The following is a 25,619-nucleotide window of genomic DNA, read 5'->3' on the forward strand; positions in this document are numbered from 1 at the left end:
TGTGTCGGTACGTTGTGTCGACATGTATGAGGAGGAAAATGGTATGGAGGCGGAGCAATTGCCTGTATTAGTGATGTCACCCCCTAGGGAGTCGACACCTGACTGGATGGTCTTATGGAAGGAATTACGTGATAGTGTCAGCACTTTACAAAAGACTGTTGACGACATGAGACAGCCGGCAAATCAGTTAATACCTGTACAGGCGTCTCAAACACCGTCAGGGGCTCTAAAGCGCCCGTTACCTCAGGTGGTCGACACAGACCCAGACACGGACACTGACTCCAGTGTCGACGGTGAGGAAACAAACGTATTTTCCAGTAGGGCCACACGTTACATGATCACGGCAATGAAGGAGGTTTTGAACATTTCTGATACTACAAGTACCACAAAAAAGGGTATTATGTGGGGTGTGAAAAAACTACCCGTAGTTTTTCCTGAATCAGATGAATTAAATGAGGTGTGTGATGAAGCGTGGGTTTCCCCCGATAAAAAACTGCTAATTTCTAAAAAAATTATTGGCATTATACCCTTTCCCGCCAGAGGTTAGGGCGCGTTGGGAAACACCCCCTAGGGTAGATAAGGTAGACACGCTTATCAAAACAAGTGGCGTTACGGTCTCCTGATACGGCCGCCCTCAAGGAACCAGCTGATAGGAAGCTGGAAAATATCCTAAAAAGTATATACACACATACTGGTATTATACTGCGACCAGCAATCGCCTCAGCCTGGATGTGCAGTGCTGGGGTGGCTTGGTCGGATTCCCTGACTGAAAATATTGATACCCTGGACAGGGACAATATATTATTGACTATAGAGCATTTAAAGGATGCATTTCTATATATGAGAGATGCACAGAGGGATATTTGCACTCTGGCATCAAGAGTAGGTGCGCTGTCCATTTCTGCCAGAAGAGGGTTATGGACGCGACAGTGGTCAGGTGATGCGGATTCCAAACGGCATATGGAAGTATTGCCGTATAAAGGGGAGGAGTTATTTGGGGTCGGTCTATCGGACCTGGTGGCCACGGCAACGGCTGGGAAATCCACCTTTTTACCCCAGGTCACCACTCAGCAGAAAAAGACACCGTCTTTTCAGGCTCAGTCCTTTCATCCCCATAAGGGCAAGCGGGCAAAAGGCCACTCGTATCTGCCCCGGGGCAGAGGAAGGGGAAAAAGACTGCAGCAGACAGCCTCTTCCCAGGAACAGAAGCCCTCCCCCGCTTCTGCCAAGTCCTCAGCATGACGCTGGGGCCTTACAAGCGGACTCAGGCACGGTGGGGGCCCGTCTCAAGAATTTCAGCGCGCAGTGGGCTCACTCGCAAGTGGATACCTGGATCCTGCAGGTAGTATCTCAGGGGTACAAATTGGAATTCGAGACGTCTCCCCCTCGCCGGTTCCTGAAGTCTGCTTTACCAACGTCTCCCCCCGACAGGGAGGCGGTATTGAAAGCCATTCACAAGCTGTATTCCCAGCAGGTGATAATCAAGGTACCCCTCCTACAACAGGGAAAGGGGTATTATTCCACGCTGTTTGTGGTACCGAAGCCGGACGGCTCGGTGAGACCTATTTTAAATCTGAAATCCTTGAACACTTACATACAAAGGTTCAAATTCAAGATGGAATCACTCAGAGCAGTGATAGCGAACCTGGAAGAAGGGGACTATATGGTGTCTCTGGACATCAAGGATGCTTACCTCCATGTCCCAATTTACCCTTCTCACCAAGGGTACCTCAGGTTTGTGGTACAGAACTGTCACTATCAGTTTCAGACGCTGCCGTTTGGATTGTCCACGGCACCCCGGGTCTTTACCAAGGTAATGGCCGAAATGATGATTCTTCTTCGAAGAAAAGGCGTCTTAATTATCCCTTACTTGGACGATCTCCTGATAAGGGCAAGGTCCAGAGAACAGTTAGAGGTCGGAGTAGCACTATCTCAAGTAGTACTACGACAGCACGGATGGATTCTAAATATTCCAAAATCGCAGCTGATTCCGACGACACGTCTGCTGTTCCTAGGGATGATTCTGGACACAGTACAGAAAAAGGTGTTTCTCCCGGAGGAGAAAGCCAGGGAGTAATCCGACCTAGTCAGGAACCTCCTAAAACCAGGCCAAGTGTCAGTGCATCAATGCACAAGGGTCCTGGGAAAAATGGTGGCTTCTTACGAAGCGATTCCATTCGGCAGATTCCACGCAAGAACTTTTCAATGGGATCTGCTGGACAAATGGTCCGGATCGCATCTTCAAATGCATCAGCGGATAACCCTGTCTCCAAGGACAAGGGTGTCTCTCCTGTGGTGGTTGCAGAGTGCTCATCTTCTAGAGGGCCGCAGATTCGGCATTCAGGACTGGGTCCTGGTGACCACGGATGCCAGCCTGAGAGGCTGGGGAGCATTCACACAGGGAAGAAATTTCCAGGGCTTGTGGTCAAGCATGGAAACGTCACTTCACATAAATATCCTGGAACTAAGGGCCATTTACAATGCCCTAAGTCAGGCAAGGCCTCTGCTTCAGGGTCAGCCGGTGCTGATCCAGTCGGACAACATCACGGCAGTCGCCCACGTAAACAGACAGGGCGGCACAAGAAGCAGGAGGGCAATGACGGAAGTTGCAAGGATTCTTCGCTGGGCGGAAAATCATGTGATAGCACTGTCAGCAGTGTTCATTCCGGGAGTGGACAACTGGGAAGCAGACTTCCTCAGCAGACACGATCTCCACCCGGGGGAGTGGGGACTTCACCCAGAAGTCTTCCACATGATTGTGAACCGTTGGGAAAAACCAAAGGTGGACATGATGGCGTCCCGCCTCAACAAAAAACTGGACAGATATTGCGCCAGGTCAAGGGACCCTCAGGCAATAGCTGTGGACGCTCTGGTAACACCGTGGGTGTACCAGTCAGTGTATGTGTTCCCTCCTCTGCCTCTCATACCCAAGGTACTGAGAATCATAAGAAGGAGAGGAGTAAGGACTATACTCGTGGCTCCGGATTGGCCAAGAAGGACTTGGTACCCGGAACTTCAAGAGATGCTCACGGAAGACCCGTGGCCTCTACCTCTAAGAAAGGACCTGCTCCAGCAGGGACCATGTCTGTTCCAAGACTTACCGCGGCTGCGTTTGACGGCATGGCGGTTGAACGCCGGATCCTGAAGGAAAAAGGCATTCCGGATGAAGTCATCCCTACCCTGATCAAAGCCAGGAAGGATGTAACTGTGCAACATTATCACCGTATTTGGCGTAAATATGTTGCGTGGTGTGAGGCCAGGAAGGCCCCTACAGAGGAATTTCAACTGGGTCGTTTCCTGCATTTCCTGCAAACAGGACTGTCTATGGGCCTAAAATTAGGGTCCATTAAGGTTCAAATTTCGGCCCTGTCAATATTCTTCCAAAAAGAACTAGCTTCAGTTCCTGAAGTTCAGACGTTTGTCAAGGGGGTACTGCATATACAGCCTCCTTTTGTGCCACCTTGGGATCTCAATGTAGTTTTGGGGTTCCTAAAATCACATTGGTTTGAACCACTCACCACTGTGGACTTAAAATATCTCACATGGAAAGTGGTAATGCTGTTAGCCCTGGCCTCAGCCAGGCGTGTCTCAGAATTGGCGGCTTTATCCTATAAAAGCCCTTACCTAATTTTTCATACGGACAGGGCAGAATTGAGGACTCGTCCTCAATTTCTCCCTAAGGTGGTTTCAGCATTTCACTTAAACCAGCCTATTGTGGTGCCTGCGGCTACTAGGGACTTGGAGGATTCCAAGTTGCTGGACGTAGTCAGGGCCCTGAAAATATATGTTTCCAGGACGGCTGGAGTCAGAAAATCTGACTCGCTGTTTATCCTGTATGCACCCAACAAGCTGGGTGCTCCTGCTTCTAAGCAGACTATTGCTCGTTGGATTTGTAGTACAATTCAGCTTGCACATTCTGTGGCAGGCCTGCCACAGCCAAAATCTGTAAAAGCCCATTCCACACGGAAAGTGGGCTCATCTTGGGCGGCTGCCCGAGGGGTCTCGGCTTTACAACTTTGCCGAGCAGCTACTTGGTCAGGGGCAAACACGTTTGCTAAATTCTACAAATTTGATACCCTGGCTGAGGAGGACCTGGAGTTCTCTCATTCGGTGCTGCAGAGTCATCCGCACTCTCCCGCCCGTTTGGGAGCTTTGGTATAATCCCCATGGTCCTTTCGGAGTCCCCAGCATCCACTAGGACGTCAGAGAAAATAAGAATTTACTTACCGATAATTCTATTTCTCATAGTCTGTAGTGGATGCTGGGCGCCCATCCCAAGTGCGGATTGTCTGCAATACTTGTACATAGTTATTGTTACAAAAAAATCGGGTTATTATTGTTGTGAGCCATCTTTTCAGAGGCTCCTCTGTTATCATGCTGTTAACTGGGTTCAGATCACAAGTTGTACGGTGTGATTGGTGTGGCTGGTATGAGTCTTACCCGGGATTCAAAATCCTTCCTTATTGTGTACGCTCGTCCGGGCACAGTATCCTAACTGAGGCTTGGAGGAGGGTCATAGGGGGAGGAGCCAGTGCACACCAGGTAGTCCTAAAGCTTTTACTTTTGTGCCCAGTCTCCTGCGGAGCCGCTATTCCCCATGGTCCTTTCGGAGTCCCCAGCATCCACTACGGACTATGAGAAATAGAATTATCGGTAAGTAAATTCTTATTTTTTCATCATGATATATTGTTTCACTGTTACAGCATCGTATTGTTACAATGAGACCAGTCTGAGGGGTGCAATTCACATACATGAATATAGGTGGTGGTATATGGTAATATCCTATATAGGACACGCAATTTGCTGTTTATATGCAGCTAATATTTAAATGCAGGGTCTATCCTGTACTGTATGAGCATCCCACATGATCTATTCATTGGATGGAGAGAGAAAGTGTGCACTGGTAGCGCCCACACACAGCGTGTGTGGGTGCTTCGCAGTGTCCGCTTCCTGATATTAATATATTAATATATTATATATTAATTATATAGTAATAGATCATGTGGGATACTCATACTTTACAGGATAGACCCTGCATATAAATATTAGCTGTATATAAGCAGCAAATTGAGTGTCCTATATAGGATATTACCATACTCTACCACCACCTATATGCTTCCTGATATTAATATATTAATATATTATATATTAATTATATAGTAATAGATCATGTGGGATAATCATACTTTACAGGATAGACCCTGCATATAAATATTAGCTGTATATAAGCAGCAAATTGAGTGTCCTATATAGGATATTACCATACTCTACCACCACCTATATTCATGTATGTTAATTGCACCCCTCAGACTGGTCTCATTGTAACAATACTATGCTGTAACAGTGAAACAATGTATTATGATGATGAATAATAATATATATGCATAGAAGGAAATAATATTCACAGGAATATTAGCGTCCACGCTTCCTGCCCTGTCTGACGCCAGTGACACAAAGAAGAAACAGCACCTCTCTAGCCTCACTGTCTGCTGGTTTACTGTAATACAGGTAACGGCGGCTACCAGTGACCGGAGGGGGGGGAGAAGGGAGAGATAGAGGGTGAGGGTGCTTAGAGGCACAGAGTGAAGGGGGGAGAAGGCTTAGAGGCACAGAGTGAAGGGGCAGCAGGCTGAGAGGTACAGAGTGAAGAGGGAGCAGGCTGAGAGGCATAGAGTGAAGGGGGTGCAGGCTGAGAGGCACAAATTGAAGGGGCAGCAGGCTGAGAGGTTCAGAGTGAAGGGGGAGCAGGCTGAGAGGCATAGAGTGAAGGGGGAGCAGGCTGAGAGGCACAAATTGAAGGGGCAGCAGGCTGAGAGGTACAGAGTGAAGGGGGAGCAGGCTGAGAGGTATAGAGTGAAGGGGGAGCAGGCTGAGAGGTACAGAGTGAAGGGGGAGCAGGCTGAGAGGCATAGAGTGAAGGGGGAGCAGGCTGAGAGGTACAGAGTGAAGGGGCAGCAGGCTGTGAGGTACAGAGTGAAGGGGGAGTAGGCTGAGAGGCACAGAGTGAAGGGGGAGAAGGCTGAGAAACACAGAGTGAAGGGGGAGCAGGCTAAGAGGCATAGAGGGAAGGGGGAACAGGCTGAGAGGCACAGAGTGAATGGGGCAGGCTGAGAGGCACAGAGTGAAGGGGCAGCAGGCTGTGAGGTACAGAGTGAAGGGGGAGTAGGCTGAGAGGCACAGAGTGAAGGGGGAGAAGGCTGAGAAACACAGAGTGAAGGGGGAGCAGGCTAAGAGGCATAGAGGGAAGGGGGAACAGGCTGAGAGGCACAGAGTGAATGGGGCAGGCTGAGAGGCACAGAGTGAAGGGGGAGCAGGCTGAGAGGTACAGAGTGAAGGGGCAGCAGGCTGTGAGGTACAGAGTGAAGGGGGAGTAGGCTGAGAGGTACAGAGTGAAGGGGGAGTAGGCTGAGAGGCACAGAGTGAAGGGGGAGAAGGCTGAGAAACACAGAGTGAAGGGGGAGCAGGCTAAGAGGCATAGAGGGAAGGGGGAACAGGCTGAGAGGCACAGAGTGAATGGGGCAGGCTGAGAGGCACAGAGTGAAGGGGCAGCAGGCTGTGAGGTACAGAGTGAAGGGGGAGTAGGCTGAGAGGCACAGAGTGAAGGGGGAGAAGGCTGAGAAACACAGAGTGAAGGGGGAGCAGGCTAAGAGGCATAGAGGGAAGGGGGAACAGGCTGAGAGGCACAGAGTGAATGGGGCAGGCTGAGAGGTACAGAGTGAAGGGGCAGCAGGCTGTGAGGTACAGAGTGAAGGGGGAGTAGGCTGAGAGGCACAGAGTGAAGGGGGAGAAGGCTGAGAAACACAGAGTGAAGGGGGAGCAGGCTAAGAGGCATAGAGGGAAGGGGGAACAGGCTGAGAGGCACAGAGTGAATGGGGCAGGCTGAGAGGCACAGAGTGAAGGGGGAGCAGGCTGAGAGGTACAGAGTGAAGGGGCAGCAGGCTGTGAGGTACAGAGTGAAGGGGGAGTAGGCTGAGAGGCACAGAGTGAAGGGGGAGAAGGCTGAGAGACACAGAGTGAAGGATGGGAGGCGGTGAGGCACAGAGTGAAGAGGGGCTGAAAGACACAAAGTGGGATGCTGAGAAGCAGAGAGTGAAGTAGGGCAGGCTGAAAGACACAGAGGTGGGATACAAAGAGGCACAGAGTGAAGGATGGGAGGCGGTGAGACACAGAGTGAAGGGGGGGGGGCGGTTGAAAGACACAGAGGTGGGATGCTGAAAAGAAGAGCGTGAAGGGGGCAGGCTGAAAGACACAGAGGTGGGATGCTGAGAGGCATAGAGTGAAGGGTGGGAGACTGAGAGGCACAGAGTGAAAGGGGGAGGCTGGCTTGTGTCAGTGTATTTTATGTAAACCTATATTGTTTCAGTGTTTCTTGTCCCCAGTGTAACTAAAAATGAGGGTGTGACACATGGTGGTCATGCTCCTACAAACGTCATACTGAAGGCGGGGCATGGCCATTTTTTGAGTGCGCGCCAATTTCCAAGAGAACAACCTGCAAGCCTCACCCTAGTGCACCCTACATTCTCTTATACCAATGTCCCATCAAGTTTCCAGTAGGCCCATGGCCGGGCACCAGAAGTGACATCAGCAGCATCACTAATCTAAACATACTCGTTCTAGAATCACAAAAGTGTCAAAGTATGTTGAATTGCTATATGAGGCTATAATTTTGTACAAAATACACAGTAAACAGACTACAAAGCAGCTATCAATTCAGCTTAGTAAACAGCGCGCCACCCGGAACTTCCAGATTGCGTTTCACCTCTGACAGCAATTAGGTGCAACTGTTCAGTGGAGCGGATAGGACTCTGAGGAGAGAGTTTGACTGTCTGCACCACCACCACAAGCAGCTTAGCAGCCACATGGAGGGCACCACAGCAGCCCACCATAGCCCACAGCGCACCACAGCCTAAGACAGTAAGTGATTATGGCCCTCATTCCGAGTTGTTCGCTCGGTATTTTTCATCGCATCGCAGTGAAAATCCGCTTAGTACGCATGCGCAATGTTCGCACTGCGACTGCGCCAAGTAACTTTACTATGAAGAAAGTATTTTTACTCACGGCTTTTTCTTCGCTCCGGCGATCGTAATGTGATTGACAGGAAATGGGTGTTACTGGGCGGAAACACGGCGTTTCAGGGGCGTGTGGCTGAAAACGCTACCGTTTCCGGAAAAAACGCAGGAGTGGCCGGAGAAACGGTGGGAGTGCCTGGGCGAACGCTGGGTGTGTTTGTGACGTCAACCAGGAACGACAAGCACTGAACTGATCGCACAGGCAGAGTAAGTCTGGAGCTACTCTGAAACTGCTAAGTAGTTAGTAATCGCAATATTGCGAATACATCGGTCGCAATTTTAAGAAGCTAAGATTCACTCCCAGTAGGCGGCGGCTTAGCGTGTGTAACTCTGCTAAATTCGCCTTGCGACCGATCAACTCGGAATGAGGGCCTATGTTTTTGGGCCTAATTCCGATCTGATCGCAGCAGCAAATTTGTTAGCTAATGGGCAAAACCATGTGCACTGCAGGGGGGGCAGATATAACATTTGCAGAGAGAGTTAGATTTGGGTGGGGTGTGTTCAAACTGAAATCTAAATTGCAGTGTAAAAATAAAGCAGCCAGTATTTACCCTGTTCAGAAACAAAAGAACCAACCCAAATCTAACTCTCTCCGCACGTTGTATCTGCCCCACCTGCAGTGCATGGTTTTGCCCATTAGCTAACTAATTTGCTGCTGCGATCAGGTCTGGATAAGGCCCTTTTTCACGTAGGGGCTTAAGTGTTTATTTTTATGTCCTGAAAAGCTTATGTGTCTTATTATTTTCATGTGTGGTCCTATCGGAATGTTTTTTTTTATGTGGGGGCCTATGGGTGTTTTTTTTCATGCAAAGCCTATGGGGGTATTCAGTTAGCTGCGGGGATTACTTGTGTATGAATGCCTGAAGTCAGTCAGAACCTTGCAGCTTCATCAGCTGCAAGGTAAAGTCCATGAGCTGCAAGGGATAGTCTGTGTTAAAACAGAAAAACTGGTGGTTCACGTGTGGAAAAAACCCATTGATTCCACAGTTTATTTCACATCAGGGCCGGTTCGAGGGCCCTCGGCGCCCCGGGCAGGGAATGGGGGCGTGGCTTAATACAGGGGGCGTGGCCAGTTACGCCCCCTGTACAGTGGAAGCGCAGTTTAAATGCTCAAAAGGTCCCCTCCACGAAGGGAAACTAGACGCGTAGCGTCTAGTTCCCTTCGCGGAGAGGACCTTTGCTGTGCGGTGCGCGATGACGTCATCGCGCACCGCTCAGCAAAGGTCCTCTCCGCGAAGGGAAATTAGACGCTACGCGTCTAGTTCCCTTCACAGGGGACCACAGCCGCGCAGAGCCGGGGGACACAGCGGGCAGCGGAGGGCACAGCAGTGGTGGATCTTGCCATGGTGCGGCGCCCTCCGGATGGCGCCAGCGCCCTCCAGAAGGCGGCGTCCATGGCAAGATCCGCTACTGTTTCACATCAACAGGTTTCAGCATCTGAATCACGATTTTTAGGCGCGGCAAAAAGGCTATTTAATTGACTATCCTATACCCGTGCCGTGGGAATTTTAACTGGCAATTAGCCCCACAGCTAATTGAACACAGAAACAAAAGAACCCACCCAAATCTAACTCTCCTACAGTATATGTGTATTTTTGTTGTTGTTTCATGTTCCACCAAGGGGCGCCAGCAGCGGGTGTGGTATTGAAGGTCGACAGTAACTAGGTCGACAATGTCTAGGTTGACCACTATTGGTCGACAGTAACTAAGTCGACAGGGTGTCTAGGTCGACAGGGTCTTTAGGTCGACATGTTCTAGTTCGACAGGTCAAAAGGTCGACATGATTTTTTTATGTTATTTTGGTGTCGTTTTCTTCGTAGAGTGACCAGGAACCCCAATTAGTGCACCACGTCCCCTCGCATGGTGCCTTCGCTTTGCTCGGCACAGATTACCGTTCCAATCGTAGTCCACGTGGATTGTTAAGTATTAAAAGGTTAAAAAAAGAAAAAAATTGTGAAAAACTAATGTCGACCTTTTGACCTGTCGACCTAAAGACCCTGTCGACCTAGACACCCTGTCGACCTAGTTACTGTCGACCAATAGTGGTCGACCTAGACATTGTCAACCTAGTTATTGTCGACTTAGAGACCGGATCCCGCCAAAATCTGTATCCGTTTACCAAAAAATTGGGCTCAGGCCGCCCCTGGGGACTGAACGCAATGCCGATGTTTGAGCACTTCACCGATTATTTGCTACTGCATATGCGCAAATTATACTGAAAACTCCTATGATGTATGTGTTACCCTGAGTGTACGCACAATGGTGCTGGTTGGCTACGGAGGTGCTGGCATCAGAGATAAATTGAGGCAAACCAATGGCAGTGTCTGGGAGGTGGCCAGAAGGGAGCACAGAAACAGGCCATCTTGTGGACATGTAATGGGAGTGTTGCCAGCGTGTCACTGCAAGTGGCCTGCATTCTAGGACTCACCACACATCGTCGGCTTTTCAGAGCCGCTTCCAAAGAGGCCATGTATGGATGCAGACACTGTCTCTGCCACAGGCAGGTGCAACTGTTGACAATGGGCACAATGGTGGATTGCTAATGCGTACAGGGGCACTGAAATCTCATGGCTTGCAAATTCCAGCACAGGTATCTGCACCTGCGGAAGGCTGAAACTAGCGTTTGCAAAATTCGTTGGTGCGTCTCCGCAGACAAATGCAAGTGTGGATACAGAGTCAGAGATGTATGCTAGTGATGCTGCAGCTGTGAATGCTCAAGCAGAGACTGTGGTAATATATGCAAATGCTACAGCTGTTTGGATTTGTATTTAGATGCCTGGTCGCAGGTAAGTTGCATCATCCTCCTCAGCCATGTCCTCAGCCGAGCTCCTGTCAGTCCACCTCTGCCAGCAATGGGATGTTGAATAATGCATATGTGCGACAGCCATCTGCATGTGCGCAATACACTTTCATCCAGGCTGTTACTGAGTCCACATTGCCGACAATGGGCAGTGTGCCGTTAACTCCATATACTGTCAATGGCATAAGCGGTACGGGAGGCAGTCAATTTACTGGCTGTCGGGATCACAGCTGTCAGGATACCGATGCCGTAATCCCTACACCCGGTGAAATACCGTCCATGCCACCACCCGAGAGGGAATATAACCCTGTTGCCACCGTGCCCGAATTGCGGTGAGCGCAGCGAGCATGTGAGGGGACACTCTGCGCTTGCCGCCGGTATCCCAGGTGTCGACAGCCTGGATATCATACTGACCCCAGCGGTACAGTCACAAACAGTAGCAAGCTGAGCCTCCTGCGGTTTGCTAAATATAGAACCAAGCTTATAACCCCTTAATCAAGTGCTAAAGCGGCCATGGTTCGTTCTTAAATAAAGCCCAGAGGGTAATCAATGATGGAACACATTCAGAATAGTCTAAAGGTTTTTGGTTTATGAGTAGTTTACCTAAAGGATTAGTACTGGGCTCTGTCATTTTCAACTTTTTCTATACGACACAATAAATTGTGTAGCAAGTAATGCTGATGACACTGGGGGCCTGATTCAGAGGTGGATGCTTTGCCGATGTTTCCGCAGAGCTTTTCTGTACTACGCATGTGTTTGAGTGGCGCTGCACAGGTGTTGTGATGTTTATCAATGGCATTTATGGGAGGTAACAAGGGGGTGGCTGACTAAACACGGGTGCGTTGCAAATATTTTGTGGGAGTGTTATAACCAGTAACTGTGTCTTTGTACACAGTTTCACTGGCCCCGGGAGCTTAGTTCTGACAAACATTCTAAGCAGCCATAGGGTTTCTTAGAAGTACGATGGTGCGACCGATGGTGTGTCCTTGTACACAAGCGGCAGATTAGAGGTGTGCTGGTAGGCATGTCTGCACAAATTACAGCGGCTGCAGCATTAGCATGAATAGTCAGTACAACTGCACACAAGAACGCAGTTGCGACAGGATTAGCGCCCACGTCTGAATCAGGACCTGGGCTATCTAGTAAGACAGAGCAGGATAGTAGCTTACTACAGAAAGACTAGACTGTAATAATAACTATGCTACTTGTAGGGCCGGCTCTGCCATTAGGCAGCTTTAGGCGGCTGCCTAGGGGCGCCAGCCACTGGAGGGCACCACTGAATTCATCTAGCAAAAAACGTAAGGATATCTCTGTATGTGGGTTAGTAATGAACTTATAAATGGTGGGATGGAACACAATAAGGAGCCTAGAAATATATGTACGTATACACATACAATTAAAGGGATGTAGGTGGCATACCGGCGGATGTGATGTTGCATTCAGGATCCTGACAGCCAGCATTCTGAATATTAGTATGACAGTGAGGGTTAGGGTTAGGCTGGGGGGAGGAAGGGTTAGGCCAAGGGGTAAGGTTAATTAATTTCATTCAAATTTCGATATTATGGTATATCCGTATGCTGCTGTCGGTTTTCTGGCCGGTGGCATCTCGTACCCAACCCCAATTAAATATCCCCACTAGACCCTATATACAGTATTATAGAGTATATAAAGAATAGATGGCACTCAAGGACTTTTTAAGTGAAAGTATATTGTGAACAAAGTCACAAAAACTTTAAAAGTCCTTGAGCGTTGTCCCTTTTCTCTGTATATGTATAATGATGCAAATCACCCCAGCCCACCTAGTGGCCACCTGCATCTCCCCTCCAAGAGGTGGTGGTGGGGGTTTGCAGGTTAGGGGGCACTAGGCTGAAGATTGGCCTAGGGTGCAGCGAGACCTTGCACCGGCCCTGGCTACTTGCATATTACATTGGACTTGGACGGAGACTTGGTCCTGGTTATTATAATTTCTTATCTCTACATATTGCATCAGTAAGAAATATTCACATGCAGGGACAGGGGCAGATGCCGGCGTCTCAATGCACATCCCAGCGGCTGCGGCATTTGCATCTCTTCTCAGATCAGCTGCATAAAAGGACGCAGCAGTGATCAGCATTGCATTCACCTCTGAATCAGGACCTAAGTCAGGCAACATCTTGAATGTGAGACATGACTGATCTTGAAGATGAGTTTGGTGCACCTCACTTCTTTCAGAGATAGGCAGTCTCATTAATAAAGGGATGTTAAAGTTGATTTCTAAGAAAAATAAAAGTTAGAAAATAAGTTACTGTGGAAAAAGTCAAATTAGAACAGGGTAGAATCCTGTGGGGGAGGCACCATCGCTGTCACTGTGGCACATGGAACGACACCCTACAGCCTGGAGAACCACCTGCTGCATCATCAGGATGCACCTGCCACTTAGCTTCCAGGTCCCAGACCACTCTTCCTGGCAGCTTAATGCCCTGCTGCAGCACTGCCTAATTAATATGTACAAATACATTTGATAGTACAAATATTACAATATTTGGAAATCGCTACATGAAAGGTTTTAATGTGGTATCTTTTTAAACCTTATTAAGTCACTACACAAGAACATTAAGACCAGAGAAGTGCATTCTACGTAGACAAAATATTCCCTTACATCCCCACAGTGATAACCAGACGACACATGCAGTATAAAAAGAAGAAACATTAAAAAACAGAAAGGTTAGGGATGTTTGATGAACTATTAAAAAACTACAACTATTTTGTTCTGATCGGTCTTTGTCAATCCTTATTACAAACCATTGGTTAGTTTCTAACAGTAATGGAAGATATTACCTATTCTAACAGGAAGACAAATAACAGTGCGTCAACAAAAATCCTCCCCAACACCCTTCCGCACCATTTTTTAGGCTACAATTCGTAGTACTTTAACTCTTCAATATTTAATAACCTAAATATGCTATATAGAAATGACCCAGAAATGAGCAACATTATCATTTATATACTTAACTGAAAATACCTTAGATATCCATTGGATCTGCGCGCCGTCTTTAATTATTGCATGACCATGGCTGTCTTCCTCATACTTTATGTTACCCAGGTGCAAGACACTGGCCACTAATCCAAAAAGTTGCTGCATAATCAAACAAGGGAGGGAATAAAAACAGTGACTAGTGCTTAGTTTATCAATGTGATTGTGCAGCTTTACACACAGGAGACATGGGGCCTAATTCAGACCTGATCTCTAGTAAGGGATTTTTGCACTGCTGCAATCAGATAGTCACCACCTACAGGGAGAGTGTATTTTAGCTGTGCAAGTGTGCGATCGCATGTGTACAAACAGCTGTACAAACAGATTTTGGCCCTCATTCCGAGTTGATCGCTCGCTAGCTGCTTTTAGCAGCAGTGCAAACGCTAAGCCGCCCCCTCTGGGAGTGTATCTTAGCTTAGCAGGAGTGCGACCGAAAGGATCGCAGAACGGCGTCTAACTTTTATCAAGCAGTTTCTGAGTAACTTTAGACCTACTCCTACCTTGTGATCACTTCAGACTATTTAGTTCCTGTTTTGACGTCACAAACACGCCCTGCGTTCGGCCAGCCACTCCCCCGTTTCCTCAGGCACACCTGCGTTTATATCTGACACACAGGGGAGGGGTCCTGGGGTGCACACCGGTAATGAGAGGTGCGACCCTGCGGAGACCTTTCAGTAGAACTGCATACAAAGAAAAAGGTTGCAGGTGCACAATTCAAACATTACCAATTTATTAATAATAATAATTGCAATAAAATTTTGCATTTTAAGCGAGGTTCTTCGCATAGTTATGGCCATAAGTAACGGCTTGCCCACCGCGTCCAGGTGACCTCATTAGTCGGGCAAGTCCCTAACATTTTGGGGGGTACAAATCTAGGGTGCGGGACCCCCCAAAATGAAGCAGCTGAGTGACCCCAGGGCAACACAAAAGTGAAAAAATATATAGTGAAAAAGTGAAAATAGGTTAGTGAGAGGCTGCTGAAAACAGCAGGGGTAAATTAGTGAGAGGTAGTGAAGGGGGAGATAAAGTAGTGAGAGGTAAAGTAGTGAAAAGTGAAGGTAGGAAATGAATTACATTGAAACAAAACACACGATAGGGATGAAAGTAAATATGAAAATAAGTGTTAATATGTGTTGCTCCTGAGGCAAAACAGCCACAACAATTCAGGGGGACCCACACCCCGGAAATGCCCCCCCATCTGATAATCCAATATACATTTGTGCAGGACTCACCTTGCTCTGCATGCAGTCTAAGAAATGTCAGGAACCTAATTAAAACCAATATATAGGACAGGTGGGCGTGGGTGCTACCACCAGGCAGAAGGGGTCTCTGGCCTTCTATTGTGTATGTGAATACACAGCATTAGGTATACAGGGGAGGGGTCCTGGGGTGCACACCGGTAATGAGAGGTGCGACCCTGCGGAGACCTTTCAGTAGAACTGCATACAAAGAAAAAGGTTGCAGGTGCACAATTCAAACATTACCAATTTATTAATAATAATAATTGCAATAAAATTTTGCATTTTAAGCGAGGTTCTTCGCATAGTTATGGCCATAAGTAACGGCTTGCCCACCGCGTCCAGGTGACCTCATTAGTCGGGCAAGTCCCTAACATTTTGGGGGGTACAAATCTAGGGTGCGGGACCCCCCAAAATGAAGCAGCTGAGTGACCCCAGGGCAACACAAAAGTGAAAAAATATATAGTGAAAAAGTGAAAATAGGTTAGTGAGAGGCTGCTGAAAACAGCAGGGGTAAATTAGTGAGAGGTAGTGAAGGGGGAGATAAAGTAGTGAGAGGTAAAGTAGTGAAAAGTGAAGGTAGGAAATGAATTACATTGAAACAAAACACACGATAGGGATGAAAGTAAATATGAAAATAAGTGTTAATATGTGTTGCTCCTGAGGCAAAACAGCCACAACAATTCAGGGGGACCCACACCCCGGAAATGCCCCCCCATCTGATAATCCAATATACATTTGTGCAGGACTCACCTTGCTCTGCATGCAGTCTAAGAAATGTCAGGAACCTAATTAAAACCAATATATAGGACAGGTGGGCGTGGGTGCTACCACCAGGCAGAAGGGGTCTCTGGCCTTCTATTGTGTATGTGAATACACAGCATTAGGTATACAGGGGAGGGGTCCTGGGGTGCACACCGGTAATGAGAGGTGCGACCCTGCGGAGACCTTTCAGTAGAACTGCATACAAAGAAAAAGGTTGCAGGTGCACAATTCAAACATTACCAATTTATTAATAATAATAATTGCAATAAAATTTTGCATTTTAAGCGAGGTTCTTCGCATAGTTATGGCCATAAGTAACGGCTTGCCCACCGCGTCCAGGTGACCTCATTAGTCGGGCAAGTCCCTAACATTTTGGGGGGTACAAATCTAGGGTGCGGGACCCCCCAAAATGAAGCAGCTGAGTGACCCCAGGGCAACACAAAAGTGAAAAAATATATAGTGAAAAAGTGAAAATAGGTTAGTGAGAGGCTGCTGAAAACAGCAGGGGTAAATTAGTGAGAGGTAGTGAAGGGGGAGATAAAGTAGTGAGAGGTAAAGTAGTGAAAAGTGAAGGTAGGAAATGAATTACATTGAAACAAAACACACGATAGGGATGAAAGTAAATATGAAAATAAGTGTTAATATGTGTTGCTCCTGAGGCAAAACAGCCACAACAATTCAGGGGGACCCACACCCCGGAAATGCCCCCCCATCTGATAATCCAATATACATTTGTGCAGGACTCACCTTGCTCTGCATGCAGTCTAAGAAATGTCAGGAACCTAATTAAAACCAATATATAGGACAGGTGGGCGTGGGTGCTACCACCAGACAGAAGGGGTCTCTGGCCTTCTATTGTGTATGTGAATACACAGCATTAGGTATACAGGGGAGGGGTCCTGGGGTGCACACCGGTAATGAGAGGTGCGACCCTGCAGAGACCTTGCTTAAAATGCAAAATTTTATTGCAATTATTATTATTAATAAATTGGTAATGTTTGAATTGTGCACCTGCAACCTTTTTCTTTGTATGCAGTTCTACTGAAAGGTCTCCGCAGGGTCGCACCTCTCATTACCGGTGTGCACCCCAGGACCCCTCCCCTGTATACCTAATGCTGTGTATTCACATACACAATAGAAGGCCAGAGACCCCTTCTGCCTGGTGGTAGCACCCACGCCCACCTGTCCTATATATTGGTTTTAATTAGGTTCCTGACATTTCTTAGACTGCATGCAGAGCAAGGTGAGTCCTGCACAAATGTATATTGGATTATCAGATGGGGGGGCATTTCCGGGGTGTGGGTCCCCCTGAATTGTTGTGGCTGTTTTGCCTCAGGAGCAACACATATTAACACTTATTTTCATATTTACTTTCATCCCTATCGTGTGTTTTGTTTCAATGTAATTCATTTCCTACCTTCACTTTTCACTACTTTACCTCTCACTACTTTATCTCCCCCTTCACTACCTCTCACTAATTTACCCCTGCTGTTTTCAGCAGCCTCTCACTAACCTATTTTCACTTTTTCACTATATATTTTTTCACTTTTGTGTTGCCCTGGGGTCACTCAGCTGCTTCATTTTGGGGGGTCCCGCACCCTAGATTTGTACCCCCCAAAATGTTAGGGACTTGCCCGACTAATGAGGTCACCTGGACGCGGTGGGCAAGCCGTTACTTATGGCCATAACTATGCGAAGAACCTCGCTTAAAATGCAAAATTTTATTGCAATTATTATTATTAATAAATTGGTAATGTTTGAATTGTGCACCTGCAACCTTTTTCTTTGTATGCAGTTCTACTGAAAGGTCTCCGCAGGGTCGCACCTCTCATTACCGGTGTGCACCCCAGGACCCCTCCCCTGTATACCTAATGCTGTGTATTCACATACACAATAGAAGGCCAGAGACCCCTTCTGCCTGGTGGTAGCACCCACGCCCACCTGTCCTATATATTGGTTTTAATTAGGTTCCTGACATTTCTTAGACTGCATGCAGAGCAAGGTGAGTCCTGCACAAATGTATATTGGATTATCAGATGGGGGGGCATTTCCGGGGTGTGGGTCCCCCTGAATTGTTGTGGCTGTTTTGCCTCAGGAGCAACACATATTAACACTTATTTTCATATTTACTTTCATCCCTATCGTGTGTTTTGTTTCAATGTAATTCATTTCCTACCTTCACTTTTCACTACTTTACCTCTCACTACTTTATCTCCCCCTTCACTACCTCTCACTAATTTACCCCTGCTGTTTTCAGCAGCCTCTCACTAACCTATTTTCACTTTTTCACTATATATTTTTTCACTTTTGTGTTGCCCTGGGGTCACTCAGCTGCTTCATTTTGGGGGGTCCCGCACCCTAGATTTGTACCCCCCAAAATGTTAGGGACTTGCCCGACTAATGAGGTCACCTGGACGCGGTGGGCAAGCCGTTACTTATGGCCATAACTATGCGAAGAACCTCGCTTAAAATGCAAAATTTTATTGCAATTATTATTATTAATAAATTGGTAATGTTTGAATTGTGCACCTGCAACCTTTTTCTTTGTATGCAGTTCTACTGAAAGGTCTCCGCAGGGTCGCACCTCTCATTACCGGTGTGCACCCCAGGACCCCTCCCCTGTATACCTAATGCTGTGTATTCACATACACAATAGAAGGCCAGAGACCCCTTCTGCCTGGTGGTAGCACCCACGCCCACCTGTCCTATATATTGGTTTTAATTAGGTTCCTGACATTTCTTAGACTGCATGCAGAGCAAGGTGAGTCCTGCACAAATGTATATTGGATTATCAGATGGGGGGGCATTTCCGGGGTGTGGGTCCCCCTGAATTGTTGTGGCTGTTTTGCCTCAGGAGCAACACATATTAACACTTATTTTCATATTTACTTTCATCCCTATCGTGTGTTTTGTTTCAATGTAATTCATTTCCTACCTTCACTTTTCACTACTTTACCTCTCACTACTTTATCTCCCCCTTCACTACCTCTCACTAATTTACCCCTGCTGTTTTCAGCAGCCTCTCACTAACCTATTTTCACTTTTTCACTATATATTTTTTCACTTTTGTGTTGCCCTGGGGTCACTCAGCTGCTTCATTTTGGGGGGTCCCGCACCCTAGATTTGTACCCCCCAAAATGTTAGGGACTTGCCCGACTAATGAGGTCACCTGGACGCGGTGGGCAAGCCGTTACTTATGGCCATAACTATGCGAAGAACCTCGCTTAAAATGCAAAATTTTATTGCAATTATTATTATTAATAAATTGGTAATGTTTGAATTGTGCACCTGCAACCTTTTTCTTTGTATGCAGTTCTACTGAAAGGTCTCCGCAGGGTCGCACCTCTCATTACCGGTGTGCACCCCAGGACCCCTCCCCTGTATACCTAATGCTGTGTATTCACATACACAATAGAAGGCCAGAGACCCCTTCTGCCTGGTGGTAGCACCCACGCCCACCTGTCCTATATATTGGTTTTAATTAGGTTCCTGACATTTCTTAGACTGCATGCAGAGCAAGGTGAGTCCTGCACAAATGTATATTGGATTATCAGATGGGGGGGCATTTCCGGGGTGTGGGTCCCCCTGAATTGTTGTGGCTGTTTTGCCTCAGGAGCAACACATATTAACACTTATTTTCATATTTACTTTCATCCCTATCGTGTGTTTTGTTTCAATGTAATTCATTTCCTACCTTCACTTTTCACTACTTTACCTCTCACTACTTTATCTCCCCCTTCACTACCTCTCACTAATTTACCCCTGCTGTTTTCAGCAGCCTCTCACTAACCTATTTTCACTTTTTCACTATATATTTTTTCACTTTTGTGTTGCCCTGGGGTCACTCAGCTGCTTCATTTTGGGGGGTCCCGCACCCTAGATTTGTACCCCCCAAAATGTTAGGGACTTGCCCGACTAATGAGGTCACCTGGACGCGGTGGGCAAGCCGTTACTTATGGCCATAACTATGCGAAGAACCTCGCTTAAAATGCAAAATTTTATTGCAATTATTATTATTAATAAATTGGTAATGTTTGAATTGTGCACCTGCAACCTTTTTCTTTGTATGCAGTTCTACTGAAAGGTCTCCGCAGGGTCGCAACTCTCATTACCGGTGTGCACCCCAGGACCCCTCCCCTGTATACCTAATGCTGTGTATTCACATACACAATAGAAGGCCAGAGACCCCTTCTGCCTGGTGGTAGCACCCACGCCCACCTGTCCTATATATTGGTTTTAATTAGGTTCCTGACATTTCTTAGACTGCATGCAGAGCAAGGTGAGTCCTGCACAAATGTATATTGGATTATCAGATGGGGGGGCATTTCCGGGGTGTGGGTCCCCCTGAATTGTTGTGGCTGTTTTGCCTCAGGAGCAACACATATTAACACTTATTTTCATATTTACTTTCATCCCTATCGTGTGTTTTGTTTCAATGTAATTCATTTCCTACCTTCACTTTTCACTACTTTACCTCTCACTACTTTATCTCCCCCTTCACTACCTCTCACTAATTTACCCCTGCTGTTTTCAGCAGCCTCTCACTAACCTATTTTCACTTTTTCACTATATATTTTTTCACTTTTGTGTTGCCCTGGGGTCACTCAGCTGCTTCATTTTGGGGGGTCCCGCACCCTAGATTTGTACCCCCCAAAATGTTAGGGACTTGCCCGACTAATGAGGTCACCTGGACGCGGTGGGCAAGCCGTTACTTATGGCCATAACTATGCGAAGAACCTCGCTTAAAATGCAAAATTTTATTGCAATTATTATTATTAATAAATTGGTAATGTTTGAATTGTGCACCTGCAACCTTTTTCTTTGTATGCAGTTTTATATCTGACACGCCTGCGTTTTTCAGCACACTCCCGGAAAATTCTCAGTTACCTCCCAGAAACGCCCACTTCCTGTCAATCACTCAGCGGCCAACAGTGCGACTGAAAAGCGTCGCTAGACCTTGTGTGAAACTGCATCGGCTTTTGTGTACAACGCACATGCGCAGTGCGCACCATACGCATGCGCAGAAGTGCCGCTTTTTCAACTAAACGTTGCGCTGCGAACGAAAGCAGCTAGCGATCAACTCGGAATGAGGGCCTTTGTCTCTGCACAGCCCAGGACTTACTCAGACGCTGCGATCACATCAGCCTGTCCAGGACCGGAATTGACGTCAGGAAACCTCCCTGCAAACGCATGGACACGCCTGCGTTTTTCCAGACACTCCCTGAAAACGGTCAGTTGACTCCCACAAACGCCTTCTTCCTGTCAATCTCTTTGCGATCGCCTGTGCGAACGGATCCGTCGCACAAACCATCGCTGAGCGGCGATCCACTTTGTACCCGTGCGACACGCCTGTGCATAGCGGTACATACGCATGCATAGTTTGGACCTGATCGCCCGCTGTGCGAAAATGCACAGCAGAAATTAGGTCTGAATTGCGGATGGCGGTCATTAGGTTGACATACATTGGGTCGACCACTGAAGGTTGACAGGTATTAGGTCAACACGGTCGTTAAGTCGACATGTACTAGGTTGACATGTAAAAAGGTCGACATGAGTTTGTCACAATTTTTTTCATTTTTTTAAACCTTTTTCATACTTAACGATCCACGTGGAATACAATTGGGAACGGTAACCTGTGCTGAGCGCACTCGCTCGCCATGCGAGGGGATGCGGTGCACCAATTGGGGTTCCCCATTACTTTTCTAAGAAAACGACACCAAGAACAGTAAAAAAAACCTCATGTCGACCTTTTTCCATGTTGACCTTGTACATGTCGACCTAATGCATGTCGACCTTCAGCGATCGACCCAATGTATGTCGACCTAATGAACCACACCCCTGAATTACCTCCATGATTACTAGTTTAGCATTAAACTCCCGTATTCTTCTCACATGTATCTTCCAGGAGCAGAGTCACCATGATGGGTTTGCTCTCTACCAGAATGAGTGTAAATGGGACTGACAATAGAACTCGTTGCTCAGGTTGCCGGTATTATAATTCTGCAGCAGTTTGGTGGATATCTCCAAGTCCAATTGATTGTGGGTGCAATATTGTCTACTTACTTTTTGAAGGCAACATAAGAAAAGAATAATGGGCAGACCTTTGGAGGATATGCACGTCAAGCCCCCGGAAATAAAAAAGGTTCTTTCCACTTGTGTATAATACGCTAATACTCAAGCAGCATTTATGATTTGCTACATTAAGGGGCATATTTAACATTATTTTACTAAAATAAAGTGAAGATGTATATTTTCACACCATTTTCGTATTATTTTTAGTATCACTGAAAAGTATGAATTGGCTATTGGTGGAGAATTCACAAAATTCTTCTCCAACTCTTAAATTCACATTGTTTTAGTAAGCATATTGCATTTCCCATACTTGTAATGGGAAATGCGATTACTAATGTTAAAATGTAAAAAAAATACTGGAGGGATTTTGTAATAATGGCCCTCATTCCAAATTGTTTGCTCGCTAGCTGATTTTAGCAGCATTGCACACGCTAGGCCACCGCCCTCTGGGAGTGTATCTTAGCTTAGCAGAATAGCGAACGAAAGATTAGCAGAACTACTACTAAATAATTCTTTGCAGTTTCTGAGTAGCTCCAGACCTACTCACAGATTGCAATCAGCTCAGTCTGTTTAGTTCCTAGTTTGACATCACAAACACGCCCTGCGTTCGGCCAGCCACTCCCCCGTTTCTCCAGACACTCCCGCGTTTTTCCCTGATACGCCTGCGTTTTTAAGCACACTCCCGGAAAACGCTCAGTTACCACCCAGAAACGCCCCTTTCCTGTCAATCATTCACCGATCAGCAGTGCGTCTGAAAAGTACCGCAGGATCCACAGCAAAACTGCTAAGTTTTTAGTTAAATAACTAAGCGCATGCGCCCTGCGTGCCTTGCGCATGCGCAATTAGCAACAAATCGCAGCATAACGAAAATCGGCAATGAGCGAACAACTTGGAATGACCCCCAATAACACCATCTTCAAAGGGTGTTATGTAGGCTTTGTGCTGTTTCTCCTACTCCTGTGCTGCCCTGCCTGCATGCTGATAGGCAGACCAGAGCCTGAAGACGGCTTCTGTGTTCAGCCTGTGTGTCTAATAGAACACAGGTGGATCACGGGGAAAATAGTAAATAGAAAATAAATATATATATTTTTTAAACTACCTCCATTCAAGGATCGGTAATCAGTGACCCAATCAGCTGAGATGCCAGTCGAGACTTTCACTGCACCCCAGCTGATCGCAAAGAGAATGAGCTCACCATCATCGATCCCTGGGTGCAGCAGGCAGTTAAGTTTAATTTTATTATTCTCTATCATAGATGAGAGAAGGACAAGAGAGGAGGCTGAGGAGGCGGAGCATAATCATAAGGGAGGGGAGGAGAGGGGGCACAGCGGAGGTGTAGCAGGCACCTGTGCACTCACTGTAGACACATTATCAGAGTATATTTTGCATAGAAATACCTCAGAAGTGAGGGGCAGGGATTTACAGGGACAGAACTTTGTGGCGAACTCTGTCCCAGCATGCAAATTTTAATACAGTCATACAATATTTTCAAATATCGCAATGCGAATATAGGCGACTCTATTACATCTGAGATGCAGATTGTGATAGATATGCTCCTAAGTGAGGTAGAGATGTTCATGTTATTACCAAGTCACATGCAGTAGGAGCTGATTTACAGTTTGATGCATCATTCCAGATTTTATTTATCTTATACATGTGCAAGCAATGAATTACGAGCAAGAGTTATTTGTAATACAGACACAAGCCAGTGTATATAAATTGCTACAACCTTTGAAGCATCAAAAGCCATTATGAATTTCTTGGAGGATGTAGCACAAGAATTACGTTATGTTGTAGTTGATTAGCTCACATAGAAAGGTAGAAAAATATACAGTAGAAGGGCAAGACGTTAAGCACACAGCACATAGGGGGTAATTCAGAGTTGATCGCAGCAGCAAATTTATTAGCAGTTGGGCAAAACCATGGTGGTCATTCCGAGTTGATCGCTAGCTGCCGTTGTTCGCAGCACAGCGATCAGGCTAAAAATCGGCACTTCTGCGCATGCGCATGTGGCTCGATGCGCACGCACAACGTACTTTCACAAAAGCCGATGCAGTTTTACACAAGCTCTAGCGACGCTTTTCAGTCGCACTGCTGGCCGCAGAGTGATTGACAGGAAGTGGGTGAATCTGGGTGGTAACTGACCGTTTTCGGGGAGTGTGTCTAAAAACGCAGGAGTGCCTGGAAAAACGCAGACGTGGCTGGCTGAACGCAGGGCGTGTTCGTGATGTCAAAACAGGAACTAAATAGTCTGCAGTGATCGCTAGCTAGGAGTAGGTCTCGAGCTACTCAGAAACTGCACAATCTTTTTTAGTAGCAGCGCTGCGATCCTTTCGTTTGCACTTCTGCTAAGCTAAGATACACTCCCAGAGGGCGGTGGCTTAGCGTTTGCACGGCTGCTAATAACAGCTAGCGAGCGAACAACTCGGAATGAGGGCCCATGTGCGCTGCAGGTGTGGCAGATATTACATTTGCAGAGAGCGTTACATTTGGGTGGGTTATTTTGTTTCTGTGCCGGGTAAATACTGACTGCTTTATTTTTACACTGCAATTTAGATTTCAGTTTGAACACACCCCACCCAAATCTAACTCTCTCCGCAAATGTTATATCTGCCCCACGTGCACTGCACATTGGGGGTGATTCAGAGTTGATTGTAGCCGCAGGGCTACAATCATGACCATAGACATGTGGGGGGACGCCTGTCAATCAGGCAGAGGTGATCGTAGCTCAGCGACGGCCTTCGGCCATCTGGCATGCGCCGGCGCACTTCGGCGCCAGTGCATGCGCAGTTCTGACCCAATCGCACCGCTTCGATAAACTGCGGGCAATGAAGAGATCCACAGACAAAGCAAGAGCAACAAATGTGCATATATAGGAGCAGTTAAAGATGAGGTAGATAACAAATGTGAAGACAAATGTATATTAAAAGTGGATAGAAAAAAGGTACTAAATGCGAAGACTGGCATACAAGTAAGTTCCATACTCCTGCACTCTTAATTATGCTTAACAAAGAAAAAGAACAGGCTCTTCACAGGACAGACCAAGTCTATTCGTATATGGGGCCTGATTCAGATTTGTATGCAAACCCAATGATTTATGTACAAATCCGATGGTTGCGGATCTGCACATGCACAGCACACGTTCTGCGCATGTGCAGAACGGGTGTTGTATGATCGCTCGCAGTCCCCCTTTAGCTGCAGCATGATTGATTTGTAGGTGTACTGAGACCAGGGTCTGCGTCATTGGACAAGTTCCAACGGGGAGCTGGAGTAAGCGTCGGCTTACGCAGACTGGCCGAGGGCTGCAACCACCGATGGTCACAATGGTGATCTATCGGATCGCAGATGCATGCGGGAGGTGTCTATTTCCTACAGATGCCTCCTGCTGCATTTAAATTTTAGCTGTACGGTATTGCACATATGCGGCCCTGCGGCTGTGCAATACTGCACAAATCGGAATCAGGCCCATGGTACTGAGATACTTACAGTACTAGCCAGATGTATATTAAAATGCACGTGCATGGTTCTATGTCATATAAAAAAGCCCCACCATTTATATGTTTAGGAGGAGCAGTAAGCAGATGCTTTCAATGGTTTGAGCAGGTAGTTTGGCTGTATTATGTTTATTAGATTGCATCAGTTATTCGCACACCAAGAAGAGT

The 25,619-nt window shown here is 46.9% G+C and overlaps 1 protein-coding gene across 1 annotated transcript in view; it reads right to left on the reverse strand.

The window, feature by feature from the left end:
• Positions 1 to 25,619, reverse strand: part of MYO1H (myosin IH) — a 258,284-nt gene that overhangs the window by 223,816 nt on the left and 8,849 nt on the right. Inside the window, exon 8 of the mRNA XM_063939130.1 lies at positions 13,871 to 13,984. Coding sequence (XP_063795200.1) covers positions 13,871 to 13,984 — 114 coding nt within the window. The remainder of the gene's footprint in view (positions 1 to 13,870; positions 13,985 to 25,619) is intronic.

This window comes from Pseudophryne corroboree, chromosome 1 (assembly GCF_028390025.1).
Source record: "Pseudophryne corroboree isolate aPseCor3 chromosome 1, aPseCor3.hap2, whole genome shotgun sequence".
Lineage (NCBI taxonomy): Eukaryota > Metazoa > Chordata > Amphibia > Anura > Myobatrachidae > Pseudophryne > Pseudophryne corroboree.